A 22,409-nucleotide genomic window follows, 5' to 3' on the forward strand; every position below is an offset into this window, starting at 1 on the left:
CAATGCTGGCATTTAACTCTGCATTTTTGGAGATCCAAACAGGGGTGGTCTCACCAATGCAGGACAATGGGGTTAAGCAGTTAGCCACTTTCTGAGGAGGGGCTGCAACAACAAGTATGGGTGGGGTTAAAAATGATAAAGGTATCCACTGAATAAACTAGGTGTTTATAGATGAATAAATCATCAGGACATGTAAAATCAACATCATTGAGATCAAAATACTTAGTCCATATAGCAGGACCACACAAAGCTTGGAATATATTAGACCCAGAAGGAATCATGCACATGCGACTGCGATGACGGGGCCAAGCACCCCCCAGTAAGAGAGAGGAAGGGGGGGGGGGGGGTAAAAGGCACAGTTGTTACAATGAGAGATGGAGCCACTCCAGGTGATGAGGTGGTCACCACTGGGGGCTTGGGGCTCAACCCTGCCACAGAGGTGGGAGGGGAGCAGAGAGAGGCAGTCGGGAGAGTCGGAGAAGCTGCTTGGTCTGGGCCCAATGTAGCGGGGGTTACATAGCTCAGCCTTTCATCACAGTCCGACTTGATGGGCTGGTCGCCCACCCCACGAGTCTGAAGTTAAAAGAGGGTCAGATATTGGTATATAAACGAACAAGTAAAAATTTCATCCACAAATAAGCCCCCAGACCCACCATGGAGCCACAATTAGAGGATAGGACACCCGAAAAGACGGGCCCTCCCCAGGGGTGCATTGTGGATATACACCCTGCAATTGCCACCTTAAGAACTGTTAGTCCATTGAGATCGGGTTCAGCAACGAAGGCAAAGATTGACAATAAAAGCGTCACCTTGCTCGACAACGTCAGGTACCAGTTTTACGGGCGAGTGCGCGCCTCCCCAAACACCCGGCATCAAAACAGAAGACATCTGAAAGAATAATCAAGAATGGCAAAAAGTCGGTGGGAAATGAAAAATGAAACATAAGACGAAAAAGCATCCAGTACAATTTGTGAAGTCAGCAGCAGGAGCATAAGGCATCAAAAGGACAAAGGACAAGCTGTCCCATAGAGCATTACACTCCGGCAGCCGCTCACCAAGCACCCCTCACGATGGCAACAGGCTGGAAAGGGAGGGGGACAGGCAAGTAAAAAAATTCTTCATATTTACCTAAAACATTTATTATACAAATTTGTGCAAATTGGTACATTTACTTGGACCATTTTATTGATAATTTTTTCATGTATTAATAACTATCATCAGTCAGTACTTAAATTATTAAAATTTTGAACAACATAAAACAACAAAATATCTCCATTAACCTGTTTCAGGAAAATTTAATTTTCGGGATGAGGTTTCATCGCATGAATCCCTGCTCCCTCTAATTTTGTAACTTACAATACTACTCTAAATACTACTCTAAGTTAATTTACAAAAAAGTACAGTTGTTTCCCCAAAAGGAAGGCACGTGTATTCTTACATTCTACATAAGATGACCACTTTCCCTAAAAGGAAGAGAGATAAAAGGAATGTACAGTTGCAATGTGGTCCTTTGTAATATATAGCTTTGCTTACACTCAGATACATCAAATCTGACAGCTTAAAAACTAATCTGACAAATATTGACATTTATACATTACAAAAATAGAAGAGTTTCTCTTACACCAAAGGTCAAACACATTTTAAATAAATCTATTTTTTTTCCAAATTTTTAAATAAGTCATACTTGGTCAGAGGCATGTTGAAGTTGCTGTGCTTCCTGGGTATCGGTATCCTAAACTAGTTTAAATTTCTACATGCATTTTATTAATAAATCACAATGTAACAAATATTTAGAAGGCACATTTCCGGCATTTAATACAGCACACGATACCTTGCCAGCTTGGTCCAGGGGCCCAAATCATCTTTAACAAGTTTAAACATGCAATTTAGATTCTTACATCTTTTGAAGTTTATATTTTCTGGAACAGCGTTAATAAAACACTCGTAAAGTATAACAATGCTTTACACCAAACATTGTCAATAGGTCCTTATCCAACATTTAATTTACCAGAATCATCCATATATGTTTAAACTAGAATTAAAGCATAAATTGTGCACTTCTTCAGTGTACCTAACTACTAATGCTGGTGATAAAGTACATTTAAATATTCCTAATAACTATATTTTTTAAATCACATTTATCTACAACTTGTAAAAATGGTTGCATAATAACTTCTTAACTGGGGGCATTTGTGAAAGACAAAGTTTATGAAAGCATCCATCTTGTCAATAAAATACTTGTACATGGCATCATTCAAACCAAAGTTTATGCATTTATCTGTTCCTATAATGAAACATTTACCCAAGATCACAATTTATATATTTTGTATAAATGCCGTTCCTCATTTTTAAAATAAGAAAACGGCGGCTATATTTTATGCTTGGTCCAGGACAGCAACACATTCCTTCAGGCCCAACACTTCCAGGCACTCTCGCAATTTCTCCATGGTCACAGTCTGCGAGGGATAAACTTGTGTAAACTACAAGGACATTACATTACAATCATACATCATGATAAGAGGTATAGGAGTTTGTGCGAAAAGTGGTGGAGGTGGTGTGATTGTTGGAGTATAACTGGGTGGGTAGCTATTTCTTTAATGGTGTGTGTGTGTGTGTGTGTGTGTACTCACCTAGTAGTGCTTCCAAGGGTTGAGCTCTATCATATCTACATTTGAAACTGTATATGGAGTCAGCCTCCACCATATCACTGACTAATACATTCCATCTGTTAACTACTCTGACACTGAAAAAGTTCTTTCTAACATCCCTGTGCCTCATTTGGGTACTCACTTTTCACTTGTATCCCCTTGTTCGCGTACCCCCTGTGTTAAACAATTTGTCTTTATCTACCCTGTCGATTCCTCTTAGAATTTTTTAGGTAGTGATCATGTTTCCTCGAGCCTTCCAGTGTGTTTATTTAACTGTAATTACAGGATGAAAGTTATACTAGTGGTATCCCATCTACTCTATAATCTTTAACATATAACATTTTTAAAGCTCCTGAAGGTTTTGGCACTTTATTTAAATTATTCCAACCATCCACAACTCTGTTCACTAAAGAACTTTTGAACAGTTCTCTTTGGCATCATTGTTGATTTCGGTCACTATTTTGTATTGATCATATTGCCTCATTTCCGTCTGTCTACTAGCTTTGGCATATTAAATGCCTTCCTCCTAGATGCAATGCACCAGTAATATTCATTAACACGAACACCTCACATTACTTAAAACTACATTGGGTTTCATAGCAATTTTAGGTGTAATTACCTAAGTGTAATTACCTAAGTGTAGTTACAGGATGAGAGCTACGCTCGTGGTGTCCCGTCTTCCCAGCACTCTTTGTCATATAACGCTTTGAAACTACTGACGGTCTTGGCCTCCACCACCTTCTCACTTAACTTGTTCCAACCGTCTACCACTCTATTTGCGAAGGTGAATTTTCTTATATTTCTTCGGCATCTGTGTTTAGCTAGTTTAAATCTATGGCCTCTTGTTCTTGAAGTTCCAGGTCTCAGGAAGTCTTCCCTGTCGATTTTATCAATTCCTGTTACTATTTTGTACGTAGTGATCATATCACCTCTTTTTCTTCTGTCTTCTAGTTTTGGCATATTTAATGCTTCTAACCTCTCCTCGTAGCTCTTGCCCTTCAGTTCTGGGAGCCACTTAGTAGCATGTCTTTGCACCTTTTCCAGTTTGTTGATGTGCTTCTTAAGATATGGGCACCACACAACAGCTGCATATTCTAGCTTTGGCCTAACAAAAGTCATGAACAATTTCTTTAGTATATCGCCATCCATGTATTTAAATGCAATTCTGAAGTTAGAAAGCATTGCATAGGCTCCTTGCACAATATTCTTAATGTGGTCCTCAGGTGATAGTTTTCTATCTAGAACCACTCCTAGATCTCTTTCTTTATCAGAATTCTTTAAAGATTTCTCACATAATATATAGGTTGTGTGGGGTCTATGTTCTCCTATTCCACATTCCATAACATGGCATTTATTAACATTAAATTCCATTTGCCAAGTGGTGCTCCATATACTTATTTTGTCCAGGTCTTCTTGAAGGGCATGACAATCATCTAAATTTCTTATCCTTCCTATTATCTTAGCATCATCAGCAAACATGTTCATATAATTCTGTATACCAACTGGTAGATCATTTATGTACACAATAAACATCACTGGTGCAAGAACTGAACCCTGTGGTACTCCACTTGTGACATTTCTCCATTCCGATACATTGCCTCTGATTACTGCCCTCATTTTTCTATCAGTCAGAAAATTTTTCATCCATGATAGAAGCTTACCTGTCACCCCTCCAATATTTTCCAGTTTCCAGAACAACCTCTTATGTGGAACTCTGTCGAAAGCCTTTTTTAGGTCCAGATAGATGCAGTCAACCCAGCCATCTCTTTCCTGTAATATCTCTGTGGCCCGATCATAGAAACTGAGTAAATTCGATACACAGGATCTTCCTGATCGAAAACCATACTGTCTGTCTGATATTATATCATTTCTCTCCAGGTGTTCTACCCATTTAGTTTTGATTAGCTTTTCCAATACTTTCACTATTACACTTGTCAATGATACAGGTCTATAATTGAGGGGGTCTTCCCTGCTGCCACTTTTGTAGATTGGAACTATGTTAGCCTGTTTCCACACGTCTGCTACGATTCCTGTACACAGGGATGCCTGAAAGATCAGGTGAAGTGGAATGCTGAGCTCAGATGCACATTCTCTCAGAACCCATGGTGAAACGCCATCTGGGCCAGCTGCTTTGTTCCTCCCGAGCTCCTTTAGCATATTTTCCACTTCATCTCTAGACACCTCTATCCGCTCTATGTTGTTCTCTGGAATTCTTATTGTGTCTGGTTCTCTGAAGATTTCATTTTGTACAAACACACTTTGGAACTTTTCATTTAATGTTTCACACATTTCCTTTTCATTTTCCGTGAATCTGTTTCCCATTTCCAACCTCTGGATATTATCCTTTACCTGCAATTTGTTGTTTATGAATTTGTAGAATAGGCCCGGTTCTGTTTTACATTTATCTGCTATCCCTTTTTCAAAATTTCTTTCTGCCTCTCTCCTTACTGCTGTATAATTGTTTCTCGCATCTTTGTATCGCTGGTATGTTTGGGGGTTTGGCCTCTTCCTATACTGATTCCATTTTTGTGTCTTTTGGTCTCTTGCCCTCTCACAATTTCTGTCGAACCAATCCTGTTTTCTGGTCCTGCATCTCTGTTTTGGTATAAATTTTTTTGTGCCTTTATCATATATTTCACAAAACTTGCCATACATCTCATTCACTTCCTTGCCTAGCATCAAGTCTGTCCAATTATACTCACTAAAAAAATTTATAAGGTCACCATAATGTCCTCTCCTGAAGTCTGGTTTTTCAACTGCTTCAACCTCCTTATTTTCTTCCAGCTTATAACGCATTGCATACTTTATTCCCAAAAAGACATGGTCACTTTTACCCAAGGGAGGAAGGTACTGAATGTCAAATATCTCTTCCTCCTTCCTGGTAAATATCAAATCTAGCATGGAGGGAATGGAGGGTGTGGGAGTGGATGAGAGTAATTGCATGACAGTGGGGTGTATGCGTGTAGTGAGCCAAATTGTTGATTTCTTCGCTAGACAAGTGTCCATGCCATGAGTATTATGTAATAGTGTGCACAATTGAAGTTGGTGATCACGAAATAGAAACCATGGCAAAAATGCGGGTTACACATGGGTCAACTATGTATTATACTGTATATGAGACGTTAAAACAGTATAGCAGAATAGTAACAAAAATTTTAATATAGTTTAAACAAAATATGGGTAATACAATTTTCTAAAAAATATTACCAAAGCGTTTAACACTTTCGCCCAGGTTCGACGCAGATGTCATCAAAAAATTATTAGACGAATGTGCGGGAATGACGCATCGGTGCGTCAAAAATGGAAAAAGTTCGGCCTGCTTTCGGCTTGGCTGCGGGTGGGGCGCACCACGGTTTTGGACATAATATGCATATATTCCTATAGGGAATTCTATTGCCAACACATTGATACCAAAATGAAAGACCTAGGACGAGAATTGAGGTGACAACATTGAAAAAAAAAAAAAAAAAAGTGTGAAAACCAAAATTGAAAACCGCGCACTCCCGTGGAATGCCCGACCCACCTTGTGGGGTGGTCTCTGGTGCTCGCTTGCCCAAAGTGCGAAAGTATTAACAATATCACATACCCTACTCTGCATACAAATTCTTATTTCTAGGAAAGCTTCTAACTAGGTAAGTAACTTCAGCAAAAGAAACATATATATATATAGTGACTAGTGCATGTGGGGCAAAGTTAAATAAGTGAAAATGGCCACTTGAGGTACTAAAACAATGTACTATGAAAAGATGAGGGACAACTTAATTTTGCTCAGAAATCACTAACAAAAGTAAAAATGCTATGACAATTACACTATAAATATTATAAATAACTATTAAAGAAAATTGCCAGAAGAGCATGCAATCTACAGTACTCAAGTCCCTCATTTTCATACCTATCATGAGAATACTTGACAATTCCTGGCCAGGCATTTACAGCGATGATTATAATCGGGCTCCCGCGGGTAGGTATTGCCAAGGCTAACCTTCATGTTATCAGGATGTAGAAGTAACTCTGCCGGCGAAGGTTCCTTGGCCCAGCAGTGAACCATGTAGTCTAAGTCCAAGAGCTGGGCTAGGTGTCGCCACGTGTCTCCACTGAGATGGCTGGCGAGGCGTCCACGCACACGTTCACTCAGCTTCCCCACACTACTCACGACCAAACATGCAAAAAGACAGAAAAATTAAGAAAACTATTTAAAATTAGTTAATCTGTTAAGCATAGCAGGCGTAGACCATAAAATATATATTAATAACTTCATTCATAGTTTGATATTGAATGTTAAATTAAATTGGTATTTTTTCCTTTCTTATTTCAAGATAATTTTTTTTCCATATAAATAAAAAATACAGAATTACGGACACTGAAATAAAACCCCACCTTTCTTCTCCCTCAGACGTATAGTCTGGTTCCTGGATATCTGTAACTGATATGTCAATGCCAGAGTCCAGAGCAGAGTGCACCGGGCCTTCCTTCTTCCCAGCAACAACTTCACCCTCAGCTACTGCGTTCTCTATAATGCCTTCACCCCGCAAGATAGCCAGAATCTAAAAAAATTATAATTTGATAAAAAAAGTGTGTAAAACCCCATAAGTCTTATATTAACAGTTATCATACAATAAGGAATAGCCCAAATTTGATAGGTGAATTATAACTGAATTTTTTGTAATAATGTACTAAAGTGAACTAGTAACAATTTATTTTACTGTTACTAGTTCACTAGTAACAATAGTGAACTATTGTACAAGAATGTAAAGAACTCTCTTTGAGAGGGTGGCACAGTGGTCACCCTCTCAAAAATAACTGGTTGTATCTTATTTGAAGTAGAGCACTGATTCATATGTACATTCTGTGGTTTAATTGTGATGTACATTATAAATTGGCTGGATCCAAAATAAGTAAAAGACACTGAGGAACAAGTGTCAAAACAATGTGACTTAAGAGAAATACTGCATAGAGGTGAAAACATACAACATTTAAATAATTATAGGATTTATAGTATACCAATAAATAGGAAAATACTATTAATTGTAAGGTCAATATAGGTATGAATGTTTTGAAAATAGAATACATTATTACAGTATGCAGTTCATACCGTAATGATGCAGTATGAACATATGCAAGGTACAGCATCATCACCGGAGAAGAGGCATCAATTTGTTGTTCAACACTAAGGAAAATGACTACTATTATGTTATATTCCCTATTATGACTAGGGAAAATCTGGTCTAACAATGAGAAGCTAATGCGGCCGGTGCAACAACCACCCTCATAACCTATCTAGATTTTCTCTGAGCATATATATATATTGCTACAAAAATTGAAGAATATACCATACCTGTTCATCTTCTCCGGCATAATCTACTGGAGTGTAGCCATCACATTCTTCTTCAGATTCTTCCTCCTCGTCCTCTTCCTCTTTCGTTTCCTCTTCCTCTTCAGATTCTGCCGTCTTTTTACCTTTGCTTAAAGCATTTTTGGTTTGTGGATCAGCCTGTAGAGAAAATGCCAAATTATGTATTATTGTCAAGACTAGAAATTTACATAGAAGATATTTGTGTTGTGTTTTAGTGTTTTGGTAATTATTAGAGTACATATTGATATTGAAGAAACAATGTGTTGTACAGAAAATCAGATATTTCTTAGTAAGCAGCATCATAAATCTTGCCAATGTGTCTGAGAAAATACCCCTACTGCAGTGTCCAACGACAAAATGAAGTGACATTCAAGAGGCATGTTTATATTTGCAAGTAACAACTCTCGGGAAACTTGTGATACACCTTCTTGGTCAACATCATATGGTGCTTTACGATGACAAGCTTGGTGAATCTACCAGTTCTTCAACTTTGTGTGTTACTCCTTTCCAAACTACCTCTCAAATATTAAACCTCTCTTTATCCTTTGTATTTTTCAATACACCTCATTAACCATCTTTTCTAATTGACAATGAAAATGAAAAAAGAAAGTTTTATGCGAATCAAAATAATCATATGAATTCATATTATAATGCGAATTACAGTAATGGAACACTAAACTGATCTCAGACTATTTTCCTTCACCACTGAAAATTTGTTGTAGCTGTAATGACAAACCAGTATGAAACATCTACTACTGATGCATGTGACAAATCCATGCCCTTTCAGACTTTACTTTTTGGCACTCAGGATTACAGCCATACAGATACTGATATTATATGGTACCTTATAGGATAAGCTAGAATGGCTATTAGGGCACATGTATCCCTTCACTGTTGGGATATTCATAAAAGGACTTGGGATTATATTATACATGTATTGTTTTATGATTATCCACCTAATGCTAGCTTAAACCAGACATCAAACACAACACTACATTCTCAATGGTAGCTTAATTTAAGTTTATATCTGCTAGATTATCAGATGAATATGAAAACTACTGCCTTGCTATATCCACTGCCAACCCGTTCTCGCAAATTCGTAAAGTCAATATTGACTTATTAAATAAGTGCATAGGTGACATACTAAACATAATAGATACCCTTAAAAAGCTTCATAGAAAACACCGACCTTACCTAACCTTGTTAGTATCTTAAGATAAGCATCTTATAGCTTCGTAATTACAATTGTTACTTAACCTATTATAGGTATAGGTTAAGTAATAATTGTAATTACGAAGCAATAAGATGCTTATCTTAAGATACTAACAAGGTTAGGTAAGGTCGGTGTTTTCTATGAAGCTTTTTAAGGGGTATCTATTATGTTTAGTATATCACCTATGCACGTAGTTAATAAGTCAATATTGACTATACGAATTTGCGAGAACGGGTTGCCACTGCAATACAGTGAAAGCTACAGAAACATATTTCTAAGTTGTAAAATACATGATGAGTGAAACTACAAACGTCTTGAGCAAGCATGAAATACCTTTAAATCAGAATCTGAAATTGCGTTATATGTCAAATACTGTTTTGTCAAATTAACTCTGACAGCAAAATATTAACCTATTTTGCTGCATAATTAGATTTAAGAGGTGTGAATAACTAAAATGTGCAATGAATTATGAAAGTGAAGTGAGCCCCTCGGACAAAAGCTTGATCATCTATTTTGAGTCACATGTAAAATACATTTAATTCATAAACTGGTGGATTGACTGTTGCATGGAATTATATTAAGGCTTTAGAATCAAGGATTTTGCTTTCAAACAAAACCACTCCTAACCACAGACTAACACCAACTATCTTATAACAAAACACTTAATAAATATAACATTCACACCCAGGGTTAGCTCTCAACTACACACACAAGCTATAACTCATCAAATAGTAACTAACAGCATCAAAAGCAAATGTTAGGATTTTGGATAAAAAAATATCTCATCCAAAAGGTTACTTAAAACACTGATACTGTACTGTATTAACGTACATGTGCCATAAGAAGAATTTTGCACATCTCCTGATCGCGTGCTTGAGCTGCTAAGTGTAGTGCTGTATTACCATCAAACATGCCTGCTTCAACTGTCACATTTGTCTGAAATGAAGAACAGTATAAATTATGTGTGTTTATATCACAAGTCAAACCTGGCCTCGGGCCGGGCTTGGGGAGTAGAAGAACTCCCAGAACCCCATCAACCAGGTATCAACCAGGTATATATGACCAAAATTGATAAAATTCTTGACTACTTTAGAGTAAATCAAGTATTAAACATTTGTATTTTATGCTGCATTATCCCCCGTCTACTGAATTTGCATGATGTCATTTCCTACCATGGTAAAGCGGGTACAAATGTATCAACATCTGCTTTTCTATCTAAACTTCATCTATCCAGAAAATAAGTTAGATCAATGGTAGCATTTTCCCACAAATAACCTGGCAACAGACACAAAGGTTTCTTGCTATGTCTTTATACCAAGTACAATACCACCATAGTAAAACTGTATATGGAATCATGCTGAAAGTCTGTACTTATGGTACCGTGTTCTAATCTTCACACAATTAAACATTACTTTTCCATTCAGAAGCTATTACTTTTAGCATCATGTTGGTGTGTACAATATTTTAATTTTCCTTAGGACAAAAATGTATCTTGGCTTCACAAGAAAAAGAAAAATCAGAATGAAATAACTTGGTCAAGACTAACTTGGCAAGATAGGACATCTTTTCCTTACCTAATAATTTTGGGTCAAATACTTTCCTAGTGCTTAAGTGTTTCTTGAACCATTCATAATACACACCTGCTTAAGTGAGAACAATTCTCATTACAGTACAGGTAATATTATTGCAAAATAGTGTTATAGTGCAATATTAATGGGCTTGAGCTTTCACCCATTTTTAAGGGGACAATTGTTCTTGGTTACCAATTAAGCAGTATTATTGATTCTTTAACCACATATACACATTCTTCTTGCTTCAGCAATCTTTAAGCTATTCACACAATCTTCCTTTTCATTGCAAGCTAGTAACAACTGCTTCACATATGAAACTGCAAAATTGGCAGGTGGAAGTCTTCTATGAATGGATTGAAAATTTTGCACTCTAGTAAACATACAAAAGTATGTATAAATTTTGACAAAAACGGCTAAAATATTGACAAACTTTATAGTGGACTGAAGATACTCACATTGTTTAACAAAAAGCGTGCAATCTCATGGTGGCCAAACATTACAGCCAGATGTAGGGGATTAGAGCCTCTCTTTCTTTCGCACAAGTGTACTTGACCCCCAACGCTTAATAGTAGCTTTACACAGTTCAGGTTCCCAGCAGTGACAGCAATATGTAAAGGAGTTGCACCTGAAATCCAGAACAATTTTAAGAACTACATTTTCAAGCAATTGCTGATAATAAAAGAGCCTGTGATATGAGAGAGATTAGTAAAAGCATAATTGTTTTACACAAAATAGGCATTAAATACCACATGTTACAAAGTGCTAGGCATGGCTCACTTATTGTGTTGGTGAAGGACTTGTGTATATTTTTATGTACTCTTTGGATTACATTCATGTATCTTTCAAATGTTCTGCAAAATCAATTTGAACACCAATACAGAAGTGTTGAAAGTACGGCATCAAAATTATTGACAAAGGTGTTTCCTAAATTCAACACAATTTTGAAAAAAGGTTTAAGAACAAGATGCATACTATCTTAGAAAATAGTTACCCAATAATAATACAATAGAAGGGAACGATTAAAACTACATCAAATGCCTTCAAAAAGTATTGATAATGTAAAGTAAAATATGATATTATAGTACTGTACAAACTTATTAAAAAGTGAGTATCACCACATGGGGTGCCATTATGAACAGACATCAACTCACCATGATAATTGTAAGCATTAACAGCCTGAGGCAGTGCTGAACGAGTGCCATTAACTGGCCTAGTCAAAAGTGCTTCAAGACACCTGTGGTCCTGTAATTCTGCCGCACAGTGGATCGGTGTGTTTCCCTGTGCATCAGCAATGCTCACATCACATCCCAAAGCAGCCACCAGTCTCCTCACCATTGTTACTTCATTGCCACGGACAGCTTGGTGTAGGGCAGTCTGAAATTGAGATTTTATGCATATAAGAAAGTGCAGCCTTCTCAAATTTACGCATCTGTATGAGAGTGAATTCATACACAGAGGGGCATCAATTTATATACCAGTACTGTATAACAATTTATTTTGTATGCTTTAATGCACATAAACAAAATCAACAACACTATGTTACAATACTAACAATAACAAATACAACTAGTGCCTTACTTCGCTTGCAAAATTTTGAGCATTTAATAGGTCATGTGGATTAATCTTCTCACTGGCTTTCAAGATCTTGTTAAAAGCTTCCATATTCTTGTTACTGACTGCAGTATGCAGAGCACTGGTGAAAAAAAAAAGTCATTAAAATATAGTATTTCAGTGCTCAGGTATACACCACATACAATGTACAATGTGGTGTGTGAAAAAGGCATATTACAATACAGTATATTAAATCATAAAACATATAGTTTTCTGCAATGGCATCTAGCACCTTCAACAGCCCAAGTTTAACATTCTGGAGAAAACTTACGTGTCACCTTGATTGTTCTGCACAGCAAGAAGATATCGATGAGTGGCTAGAAGTAAGGAAATGTCTCCAGTAGCTGCATATGCCTGTAAGCACTCTGCAGCACTAACAGCTACCCTGAATGCCACATCCACATTTGGTGTACTTTGCTGACCAGATACTTCTCTTTGCGAAGTGGGGTTTCTACTAGTGCGTGATGATGGGTCTTCAACACATACTTCAGACATCATTTTACTGAGTTCTTCTACATCTTGACTAGTACTAAGTGGTCTGTCTCTCTGCTTATTCTTCGAATCTGATGCTAAACAAAAATAAAAGATAAGGCGAATGAACCCGTATCACAAATGGCAAAGTGTAGTAACACAATATTATAGTTTACATGAAAAATATTTCAAATATGTCTACCAAATACTATGCATATCCCTTTTTTTATCTCTAGGGTGATGCCTTCTTACACAATGAAAAGTGACAAATGACAATAAATGTCGAACAATTTACCAATACATTTGTAAAATAAGTTTACATGTGCAAAATTTATGACTTCTCTTAAAATTTAAGGGACAAGTTTGCTAGAATAAGAGAAGGAGGGAACTTTGAAGAAAGTACTAATATTATGACAAGACAAAATTGAAAAAAATATATGCTGTACTAAAATTGATAAGTGTAATTTTTACACTTCACTCACTTTTTCTGCCTCCATAATCAGCCTTTATATCATTGTTGAAAACTGTGTTAAAATCGAGCTGACCTCCTGCAATGTCCAGCATATCCATTAGGGATGGCTCTTGGTCGATACCACCCAAGTTAAACATGCTTGGCAATTCAATTTCTGGGACCTGGAATAAATCAATTCTTGAGGTTATCTTGAGATGATTACGGGGCTTTAGTGTCCCCGCGGCCCGGTCCTCCACTCCCAGGTACCTATTTTACTGCTAGGTAACAGGGGCATAGGGTGAAAGAAACTCTGCCTATTGTTTCTCGCCGGCGCCCAGGATCGAACCCGGGACCACAGGATCACGTGTCCAGCGTGCTGTCCGCTCGGCCGACCGGCTCCCTTCAATTCAATGACTCATCGACACATATACATACAAAAGACAGATATAGATGATGTGATGATAAACCCAAAATTAGGCAATACAGTATATTAGTTTGTATACTATACACATATGCACATACATATTTATGTATATGTATATTTTGCCATCATTAAATTTGCTTGGCACAAAAGAGCACTAATTTATATTTCACAAGATTGATAGAACTGAATGAAATATACACACACAATAAATTAATACTAACTGGCAAACTATGCTGAGGCTGCAGTGGCATGCTGTGTTGTACAGTCACCCAACTCTCCCCAACACCTTGCATCTGCAAATCAACCAAAAAATGTTAATATAAGTATTACCTTCAAAACAATTTTTTTGTTTTGTTTTGTTAAGGAAGGACTCAGAAAGGACTTCTGACTCCTGTTAGCAAGCTTCAAGCATTCCCTGATCACAGCTCATCTTAAGCCTCACTCGACTAGTTTTCCCTTGAAATATAGTCTGCTAATTGCTTTACCAGGTCCCCAATTACTGCTGGGTGAACAGAGGTATACAGATCATTACTGGCACCTATTCGTCTCTTCTCAAGCAGGGCTCAAACCCAGACTCGTGTCACTCATGAAGTGTGCGGGGACGAGTGTGCTACTGCTACCCCACAGGCAGCTCTAATGACCGAGTACTGTATATACAATAGCAAATAGAACTTCTTACTTTTTACAATTGAATAAAGTAAGTAAGAGTGAGTGAATAAATATATATATATATTGTGACGATAATCTCCTTCAAGAGATTGAGCCTGCTCTTCCCTCCAAAATTACGTCTTCACAACTATATAAAAGACTATGGAAGAAATGTCCAACAACGACAACAGCACCAGCAAGGCTTGCAAGGGTGAGCAGAAACGTATGCAGCCCGCCACCTGTTCGGACCCAAATCACCAAACTACCCGTTGATCGCTACGGCTCCGCTGATTGGTCGCCGGTCTGGCTGCACCTGCACTCGCCCCCAATACTACCCGATGTCTGGGGTCGCCCCAACATCAGTCTTCAGAATGTTCCGTGCTTTCGTAGCCAGCACACCTCCCAGCTAGACTCTAGAGTGTACTGAGAGAGGTGGTGGCTTTAAGCCAATATTCCAGCACCTCCCACTTACTGTTGTATTGCACTTCTTGTTATTTTGCCTTAACGTAACTTTCATTGTGTCATTTAAGTATTCTTATTCTTTTGATTCATTGATTTTATTATAAGAATTTGTTTGTGCATTATTTTCATGTTTTGATTTATTTAACGTAATTAAAATTTCATTGTTAAAGTTTTACTTGTGTTTTGTGTGTCTTCTCCTTACCTTACCACAGACGAAGTTCCAGTTTTTCTATTTTTTTATAACTATGTGACGAGGCCATACCCCTAGCATTAAACAGCCAAACACCAACGCGTTACCGTCACAAGTTATATGGGGGCCTGTCCTAGGAGCCTCACTCAGGTACTGGTGCCAAGTGGTAATTTATGGTAAGCGTATTTAACTTTGTTAACGTAGCTTTACTATTTTTCATTCAATTTCATTTTTTATAAGGTGCGGTGTATTGTGCATTACGAGAGTAACATATAGTGAAGGTGAGACAACTTTGGATTACGTGGTGACTGTAGGCCGCAGTCATACTCTTAATTGGTCATCTCTCCCTCCTTGTTATTACTCGTATTTACCATCTATGTCCCTTGAATATTTCTCATTCTGACAGATCATCATATTGGTACCCTGGTACTGTGGTCTGCCCCGGGTCAAGAGTACCCAATCTTCTGCAATCTGACTGTAGGAGGACAAAGAGGGCCATAGTTCCTCTAGCTCGAACTTTAGTTGCTGAATTGGGACCTCAGCAGCAGTTCTCGTCACCAGTTGACACCTCGCACCCCTACACGTCAGTCAGAGATGATGATACATACAACGGTAGGGAATTAGCTTATTTTTTCAGAGCACAAAAGTTCGCTAATTCTGTAAGTATCATATTAAATTCAGTGGGAAAAACTTGCTTTATGTCCTTTAGAGACTTGGCAAGGTATGCCTACATCCTTGGACTACCAATTTTACTTTTGAAGCATTTAACTGTTTCATTTGTTTTCGAAACTTTGTTTCATTTGTTAGTAGGATTTTCTTGCCCTTATTCTCTTACATGAGTACCGGGTACAAGATTTCCTGCGCCCTTGATTTAATTTAATATCTTTCACTTAACGTTAATTGTTAAAGATCACACAGGATAGGTACCAGTTGCCACGTTGTCCTGTTTCTGACATTTCATTATTGAACATTCGTGTACCTTTATTTGCTAATTTCACCATGTTTCGTCTCCAAACTTTCCGTGCAAATCCAGCAGGTGAAATAGGAACTTTAAGTCGTGCCAAGAGGACTGAACTACAAACTCTTGCACATGAGTATCAACTAGAAGTTCCCTACCAAGCCAACAAAAATGACCTACACAACCTGTTGCTGGATTACTATTTAGAGCAAGGTAAGATAGACTCTGAAACACATGAAACTTACTATATTGCAGAGAAAACTGACTTGGCAGCGATGAAACTTAAACTAGAGCTGGCCAAGATTGAACGTGAGCAGCAAAGAGAAGCAGCTGCCATACGAAGGGAAGAACACGAACGCGAAGCCGCTTTGAGGAGAGAAGAACACGAACGTGAGGTCGCCTTGCTCCATGAACGTGAGAGAGTACAGCTTGAAACAAAACAACGCGAGTTGGAAATACAACGCGAACATGACAAGCAACAAGCAACTCTGGCTCTAGAGTGTCGTCAACGTGAAATCGCCTTGGAAACTTCACACTTCACCCAACGCCAGCAAGCTACTGCCAATCTTCCCGTCAGTTTTAATATATCACATGCAAGTAAGTTAATGCCATCCTTTGTAGAAGCAGAAGTTGATGTTTTTTTCACCACCTTTGAAACCCTTGCTAATCAACTCAGTTGGCCTGTCAACCAATGGGCCACACTTCTCAGAGTCCATCTTACAGGTAGAGCTGCAGTCACACTCAGTACTTTGGCGTCTGAGAATGACTACTACACTCTGAAACAAGCAGTGTTAGACGCCTACCTACTTTCCACCGAAAGTTATAGAAGGAAATTCCGTGACCACCTGAAGGCAAGTACCACTACCTTCCTCGAGTTTGCTAACACGAAACGGAGGTATTTCATGAAATGGCTGGAAGCAGCACATGTCTCTACTTTTACAGAACTCGTGAACCTGATGCTTGTTGAAGAATTCTTGAGACGTGTGCCGCCTCCTGTCCGCCTCTACTTAGCAGATAAAGAAGAAACCGACTACCTGAAGTGTGCTAAGTCGGCTGACACTTACAGCCTCATCCACCGGCTGACACCTGAACCATCCTCCAGTAAGAAGTCGTGGTACAGTTACGAGAAGGTGAGCCCCGATCAAGCTGGTTCACAACTGTACTGCAAGTATTGTAGACTCTATGGACATACCATAGACAAGTGTGGTAAGTCTCAATACAAGGGATCCACTGACCAACAACGACCCAAACCAACTCCTCCTAAGTCCGGTAAGCCTGTGATGAATGTTGGTGTTGATGTTAATGATCTTTCTCTTTTCAGTAACCACCTGTATACTGGAACTGTCTCTGCCAACGGTTCAAATCCGGAGGGACGTTTCAAATTGAAGATCTTGAGGGACACAGCGGCTCTACAATCGATCATCTTGAAGTCGGCTGTGCCCAACATAGTCTACACCGGGGAAACGGTCTTCATCACTGACCTCACTGCTACTACTCCATACCCTCTCGCCAGAGTCCACCTGGATTGTCCCTACGTGAACGGGGAAGTCCAAGTCGCCGTCAGGGAAAAGCCTTTTCCCATGCCTGGAGTGCAACTTCTCCTAGGCAACGACTTGGCAGAAGACCTGCAACCAACCAACCTGATCGTCATGGACAAACCCCAGGTGTGTAACTCTGTGCCAAGTAACCCTATTCTCGAGTATGTTCCAGCAGAGGTTCAAGAGAGTGATGAAGTTTCTCCTCCGGTTCTCGTGACCACCCGTGCACAAGCCGCACGTCCACAGCCAGCTGACTCTACTGCCACCGCTGTCCCTCAAGACCCTCAGAAACTACCCCCGCATCTGACCAAGTTGGAGTTCCGTAAGTTGCAGAGGGAAGATCTTACTTTAACACCATTGTTTTTCCAGGCTGAGACTCAACCCGACAGTATTCCTGGGTTCTTCCTAGAGAACGACTTGCTCTACCGCAGATATAGACCCAGTAAACTGAAGGAGGAGGACGATTGGGCCAACACCGAACAACTTGTGATTCCCACCAGCCTGCGGCCCACTATTCTACACCTGGCCCATGGAGCATTCTCCCACTACGGCTTCAACAAGACTTACCATGGGATTCGTCAAGACTACTACTGGCCAGGTATGGTAAACAACGTCAAACAGTACGTAAAACAGTGTCATACATGTCAGATGGCAGGCAAACCGAACGTCTCCATTCCCAGAGCACCACTGATTCCCATACAGGTGCCTGCGGAACCTTTCCACAGACTCATAATAGACTGTGTCGGTCCTTTACCTCGGACCAGTTCAGGTAACGCCTACATCCTAACCATCCTGTGTCCTACCACCAGATTTCCCATAGCAGTTCCAGTGAAGAACATCACGGCTGCTACGGTTATCAAACATCTATTGAAGATCTTCACTCAATACGGATTTCCCAGGGAGATTCAAAGTGACTGTGGCACCAACTTCACCAGTGATCTCTTCAAAAGAACACTGGAGGAGTTCAACATCAAACAGGTATTGTCCAGCCCCTATCATCCTGCTTCACAGGGTTCTCTTGAACGTAGTCATCAGACCATCAAAGCACTCTTGAAAAAGTTTTGTAGTGAAACCTCAAAGGATTGGGATAAGCAGATTGACCTAATAATGTGTATTTTCAGAAGTCTCCCCAATGAGTCCCTAGGAGTATCTCCTTATGAGATGCTCTACGGCCGTAAGTGCCGTACTCCCCTTAAGGCTTTCAAAGACTCTCTCAGAGATGCCACCTTCAGTGAGCATCAGAATGTGCCCCAGTTTCTTCAAAACCTTCAGCACATTCTAGAGAGAGTCCACCGCTTTGCCCATGATAATCTATTGAAAGCCCAGGTGAGAATGAAGACTCATTACGACCAGACCAGCAAAGTAAGAAAATTCAAGCCGGGAGACTTCGTCCTTGCTTATTTCCCTATCCCAGGTTCACCTTTACAAAACAAATTTTCAGGACCCTACTGCGTCAAAGAGTGCAGAAACAACAACGCATACGTCATAGAGACTCCAGATAGGCGGCGGAAGACCCAGCTGTGCCACGTCAACCTCCTGAAGCAATATAATGGTACTCCTCCCACTGTCTTGATTAATTGTTCTACCTTCACAGAACCCTACATCCACAGTGAGACCATCCCGGCTTCTTCTCCCGAAAGCACTGACAAGGAGTCGGCGCTTTCTAATTCCAAAATCCTTAATGATCTTCCCAAATGCTTTCAGGATAATAATCGTGCTCCTATGCCCTCTTCTAATTCCACTCTCACCTCGTCAGATAAGCCCTTCATCCTCCATGTCGACGCCAATGGTACCGACGTGGGTGGTGTCGTGATGCAGCAACGAGGCGAGAAGAATACACCTGTCAGCGACTACTGCTACAAGGATCTACGGAACAATTGGCAAGGAGCTACTCTTCCTCATCCTGAAGCTTCAGCACTTCACTCCACACCTGAAAAGTGCTCGGTCCACCATCAATACGGACCACACCACCCTACACCTCCTGCAGCACGCCCACTTCTCATCTCAACGTCTTCTACTATGGGCTTGCTACCTGCAGAAATTCAACCTGGAGACACGCTATACCAAGAGTCTGACAACATCTTAGCCCATGATCTCTCCAGAGTTTATGAAGTAGAAGCAACTCCATCCATTACTCCACCACATAACGACGTACTTCTTCCAGAACCGCAGGCTTCGGGGGAGAGTTGTGACGATAATCTCCTTCAAGAGATTGAGCCTGCTCTTCCCTCCAAAATTACGTCTTCACAACTATATAAAAGACTATGGAAGAAATGTCCAACAACGACAACAGCACCAGCAAGGCTTGCAAGGGTGAGCAGAAACGTATGCAGCCCGCCACCTGTTCGGACCCAAATCACCAAACTACCCGTTGATCGCTACGGCTCCGCTGATTGGTCGCCGGTCTGGCTGCACCTGCACTCGCCCCCAATACTACCCGATGTCTGGGGTCGCCCCAACATCAGTCTTCAGAATGTTCCGTGCTTTCGTAGCCAGCACACCTCCCAGCTAGACTCTAGAGTGTACTGAGAGAGGTGGTGGCTTTAAGCCAATATTCCAGCACCTCCCACTTACTGTTGTATTGCACTTCTTGTTATTTTGCCTTAACGTAACTTTCATTGTGTCATTTAAGTATTCTTATTCTTTTGATTCATTGATTTTATTATAAGAATTTGTTTGTGCATTATTTTCATGTTTTGATTTATTTAACGTAATTAAAATTTCATTGTTAAAGTTTTACTTGTGTTTTGTGTGTCTTCTCCTTACCTTACCACAGACGAAGTTCCAGTTTTTCTATTTTTTTATAACTATGTGACGAGGCCATACCCCTAGCATTAAACAGCCAAACACCAACGCGTTACCGTCACAATATATATATAAATATATAAATAAATAAATAAATATATTATATATTATATATATTATTATATATTATATATATATATATATATATATATATATATATATATATATATATATATATATATATATATATATATATATTTAAATTGTTAATATGTAGCCTCTCCAGACAAAATGTCAAAAAGTATCCAAGTGATGAGAAATATTGAAGACATCAAGCAAAGGGATACGAGCTGCATTTATCACACACACAACGTTCTTCAAAGGCTACATCACCTACAAATTAAGCCTATTGCATGGTTGTTTGTTTATATTTTTAAAGGCAAATACAGTGTAACAGAGCCTCTTCCTGCCCGTCTCTTTTCCCTCAAATGTCCGAATGATCTTTTGTTGCCTTACTATTGCTAAACATCACATGAGACCAGAAGGCATGGCAGGATGTGCAGAATACCCCCATTGAAGAGCAGAGGTGCAACAGGTACTCTGAGGGAGAACTCTATCAACATCAGAGGACCGAGACTGTTCAACACTACACATAAGGGGCATAACTGGCCGACCCCTCGCAGTGTTCAAGAGAGAACTGGATAAGCACCTCCAAAGGATACCTGACCAACCAGGCTGTGATTCATACATAAGGCTGCGAGCAGCCGCGTCAAACAGCTTGGTTAACCAGTCCAGCAACGAGGAGGCCTGGTCGACAACCGGGCCGCGGGGACGCTAAGCCCCGGAACAACTCCAAGGTAAGGTAACCCCATAATTTTGAGCATAGCAATGTTCCACACATTGAATTATATAAATTCCACAAATTACACACTTTTGAAAAATATTACAGCAAAAAACCAGAGAAGAAACAAATGAGAAACATCAAAATGCTGTAATTGTGAAACATTATATTCACGGCAACTGCCACCCCACAGGGTGGCGGTGCAGACGAGCACTCATCGCTCAGCACCCATAATTTGCTCAACTTCCCAGCTCCATCGCAGCTAAAGTATGTCACATACAATTTTTTTTTTTTTAGTTTCCCGTGATCAGAGACTGCATTTTAACAATACGTGATAAAATAATTTTTTGGAAATAATTTATTTTTCGGAGCATCACAGGAGTGTCGTATTTCAATGCAGAGCTGTGCAGTGGTTAATACTGTGTTCACATATTAAAATATACCAATTTTCAAAGTTTTTAAAATTATTTTCTTGCATTACAGAAGTTTACATCTGGCTATAGCTAATGAAAATTAAACTATTTCACTATGTGAAATTTTTTTGAAGTTAAGAGTAGAGCTGTAACTATCTTCTATAACTATTTGTAACTATAATACGTTCAATTAATTATGCTTAGTCAATTACCTTCTAAAATTTTGTGTATATAAACATGTGACAGGTATTCATGCTCCTTATTAACATACCGCTTGTTGTGATCCCATTTGTGGCTGCTTCTGAAACTGTTGTGTTTGCTGCTGCTGCTGCTGTTGTTGTTGCTGTACTTGTAACTGCTGCAGTTGCTGCTGTTGCTGCTGCTGCTGCTGCTGTTGCTGCTGCTGCTGTTGTTGTTGCTGTTGCAGTTGTTGCTGTGGATACTGTTGGGTTATGAGCTGTGAAGTGTTGTCTTGATACGAGGGGGAAGGCACCATCATGACTGGAGAAGGAGACTGGTTATACTGGGGTGACTGCGAGTGGATGAACTGAGAGAGAGATAATCCACCATCACCACCACCCCCTCCCCCTCCTCCTCCCTGATATGGAGGAGAACCCACAGAGTGTTCGACCGGAGACAGTTGGCTGTATTGTGGGGAATTTGGTGACAACTGCTGGCCTGGTGAAGGCACCTGTAGCAAATAGGAGTGCATTAATAATGCTGATTTAATATACAATATAAACACTTTATATTAAATCATTAACAGTCCAGGATCAGTATTAAATCAATAATAGGAGGCCTAATTTAGAGTAGCAGCAATATTTAGGACAAAGTAACAAGCAGAAATTAAAGATGCGAGTGATAAGTTGGGG

At 39.5% G+C, this 22,409-nt stretch overlaps 1 protein-coding gene across 12 annotated transcripts in view; it reads right to left on the reverse strand.

Moving 5' to 3' along the window:
* Positions 1 to 1,117: 1,117 nt before the first annotated feature.
* The window catches only part of LOC123773739 (nuclear factor NF-kappa-B p105 subunit), a 56,365-nt gene continuing 35,073 nt past the window's right edge, over positions 1,118 to 22,409 (reverse strand). For 6 of the 12 annotated variants that reach the window (XM_069312362.1, XM_069312367.1, XM_045767635.2 and 3 more), the window contains exons 14-25: positions 21,809 to 22,228; positions 13,964 to 14,035; positions 13,350 to 13,500; positions 12,668 to 12,965; positions 12,364 to 12,478; positions 11,937 to 12,159; positions 11,241 to 11,410; positions 10,046 to 10,150; positions 7,984 to 8,139; positions 7,026 to 7,192; positions 6,631 to 6,793; positions 1,118 to 2,456 (exon numbers count right to left, since the gene is read on the reverse strand). In XM_069312362.1, the coding sequence (XP_069168463.1) occupies positions 2,376 to 2,456; positions 6,631 to 6,793; positions 7,026 to 7,192; positions 7,984 to 8,139; positions 10,046 to 10,150; positions 11,241 to 11,410; positions 11,937 to 12,159; positions 12,364 to 12,478; positions 12,668 to 12,965; positions 13,350 to 13,500; positions 13,964 to 14,035; positions 21,809 to 22,228 (2,121 nt within the window). In that variant the 3' untranslated portion in view covers positions 1,118 to 2,375. Of the gene's footprint in view, positions 2,457 to 6,540; positions 6,794 to 7,025; positions 7,193 to 7,983; positions 8,140 to 10,045; positions 10,151 to 11,240; positions 11,411 to 11,936; positions 12,160 to 12,363; positions 12,479 to 12,667; positions 12,966 to 13,349; positions 13,501 to 13,963; positions 14,036 to 21,808; positions 22,229 to 22,409 lie in introns of all 12 variants that reach the window. The other 6 variants (XM_045767632.2, XM_045767634.2, XM_045767631.2 and 3 more) reach the window with 1 other exon arrangement.

Source organism: Procambarus clarkii, chromosome 72 (genome assembly GCF_040958095.1).
Source record: "Procambarus clarkii isolate CNS0578487 chromosome 72, FALCON_Pclarkii_2.0, whole genome shotgun sequence".
NCBI classification, from domain to species: Eukaryota; Metazoa; Arthropoda; class Malacostraca; order Decapoda; family Cambaridae; genus Procambarus; species Procambarus clarkii.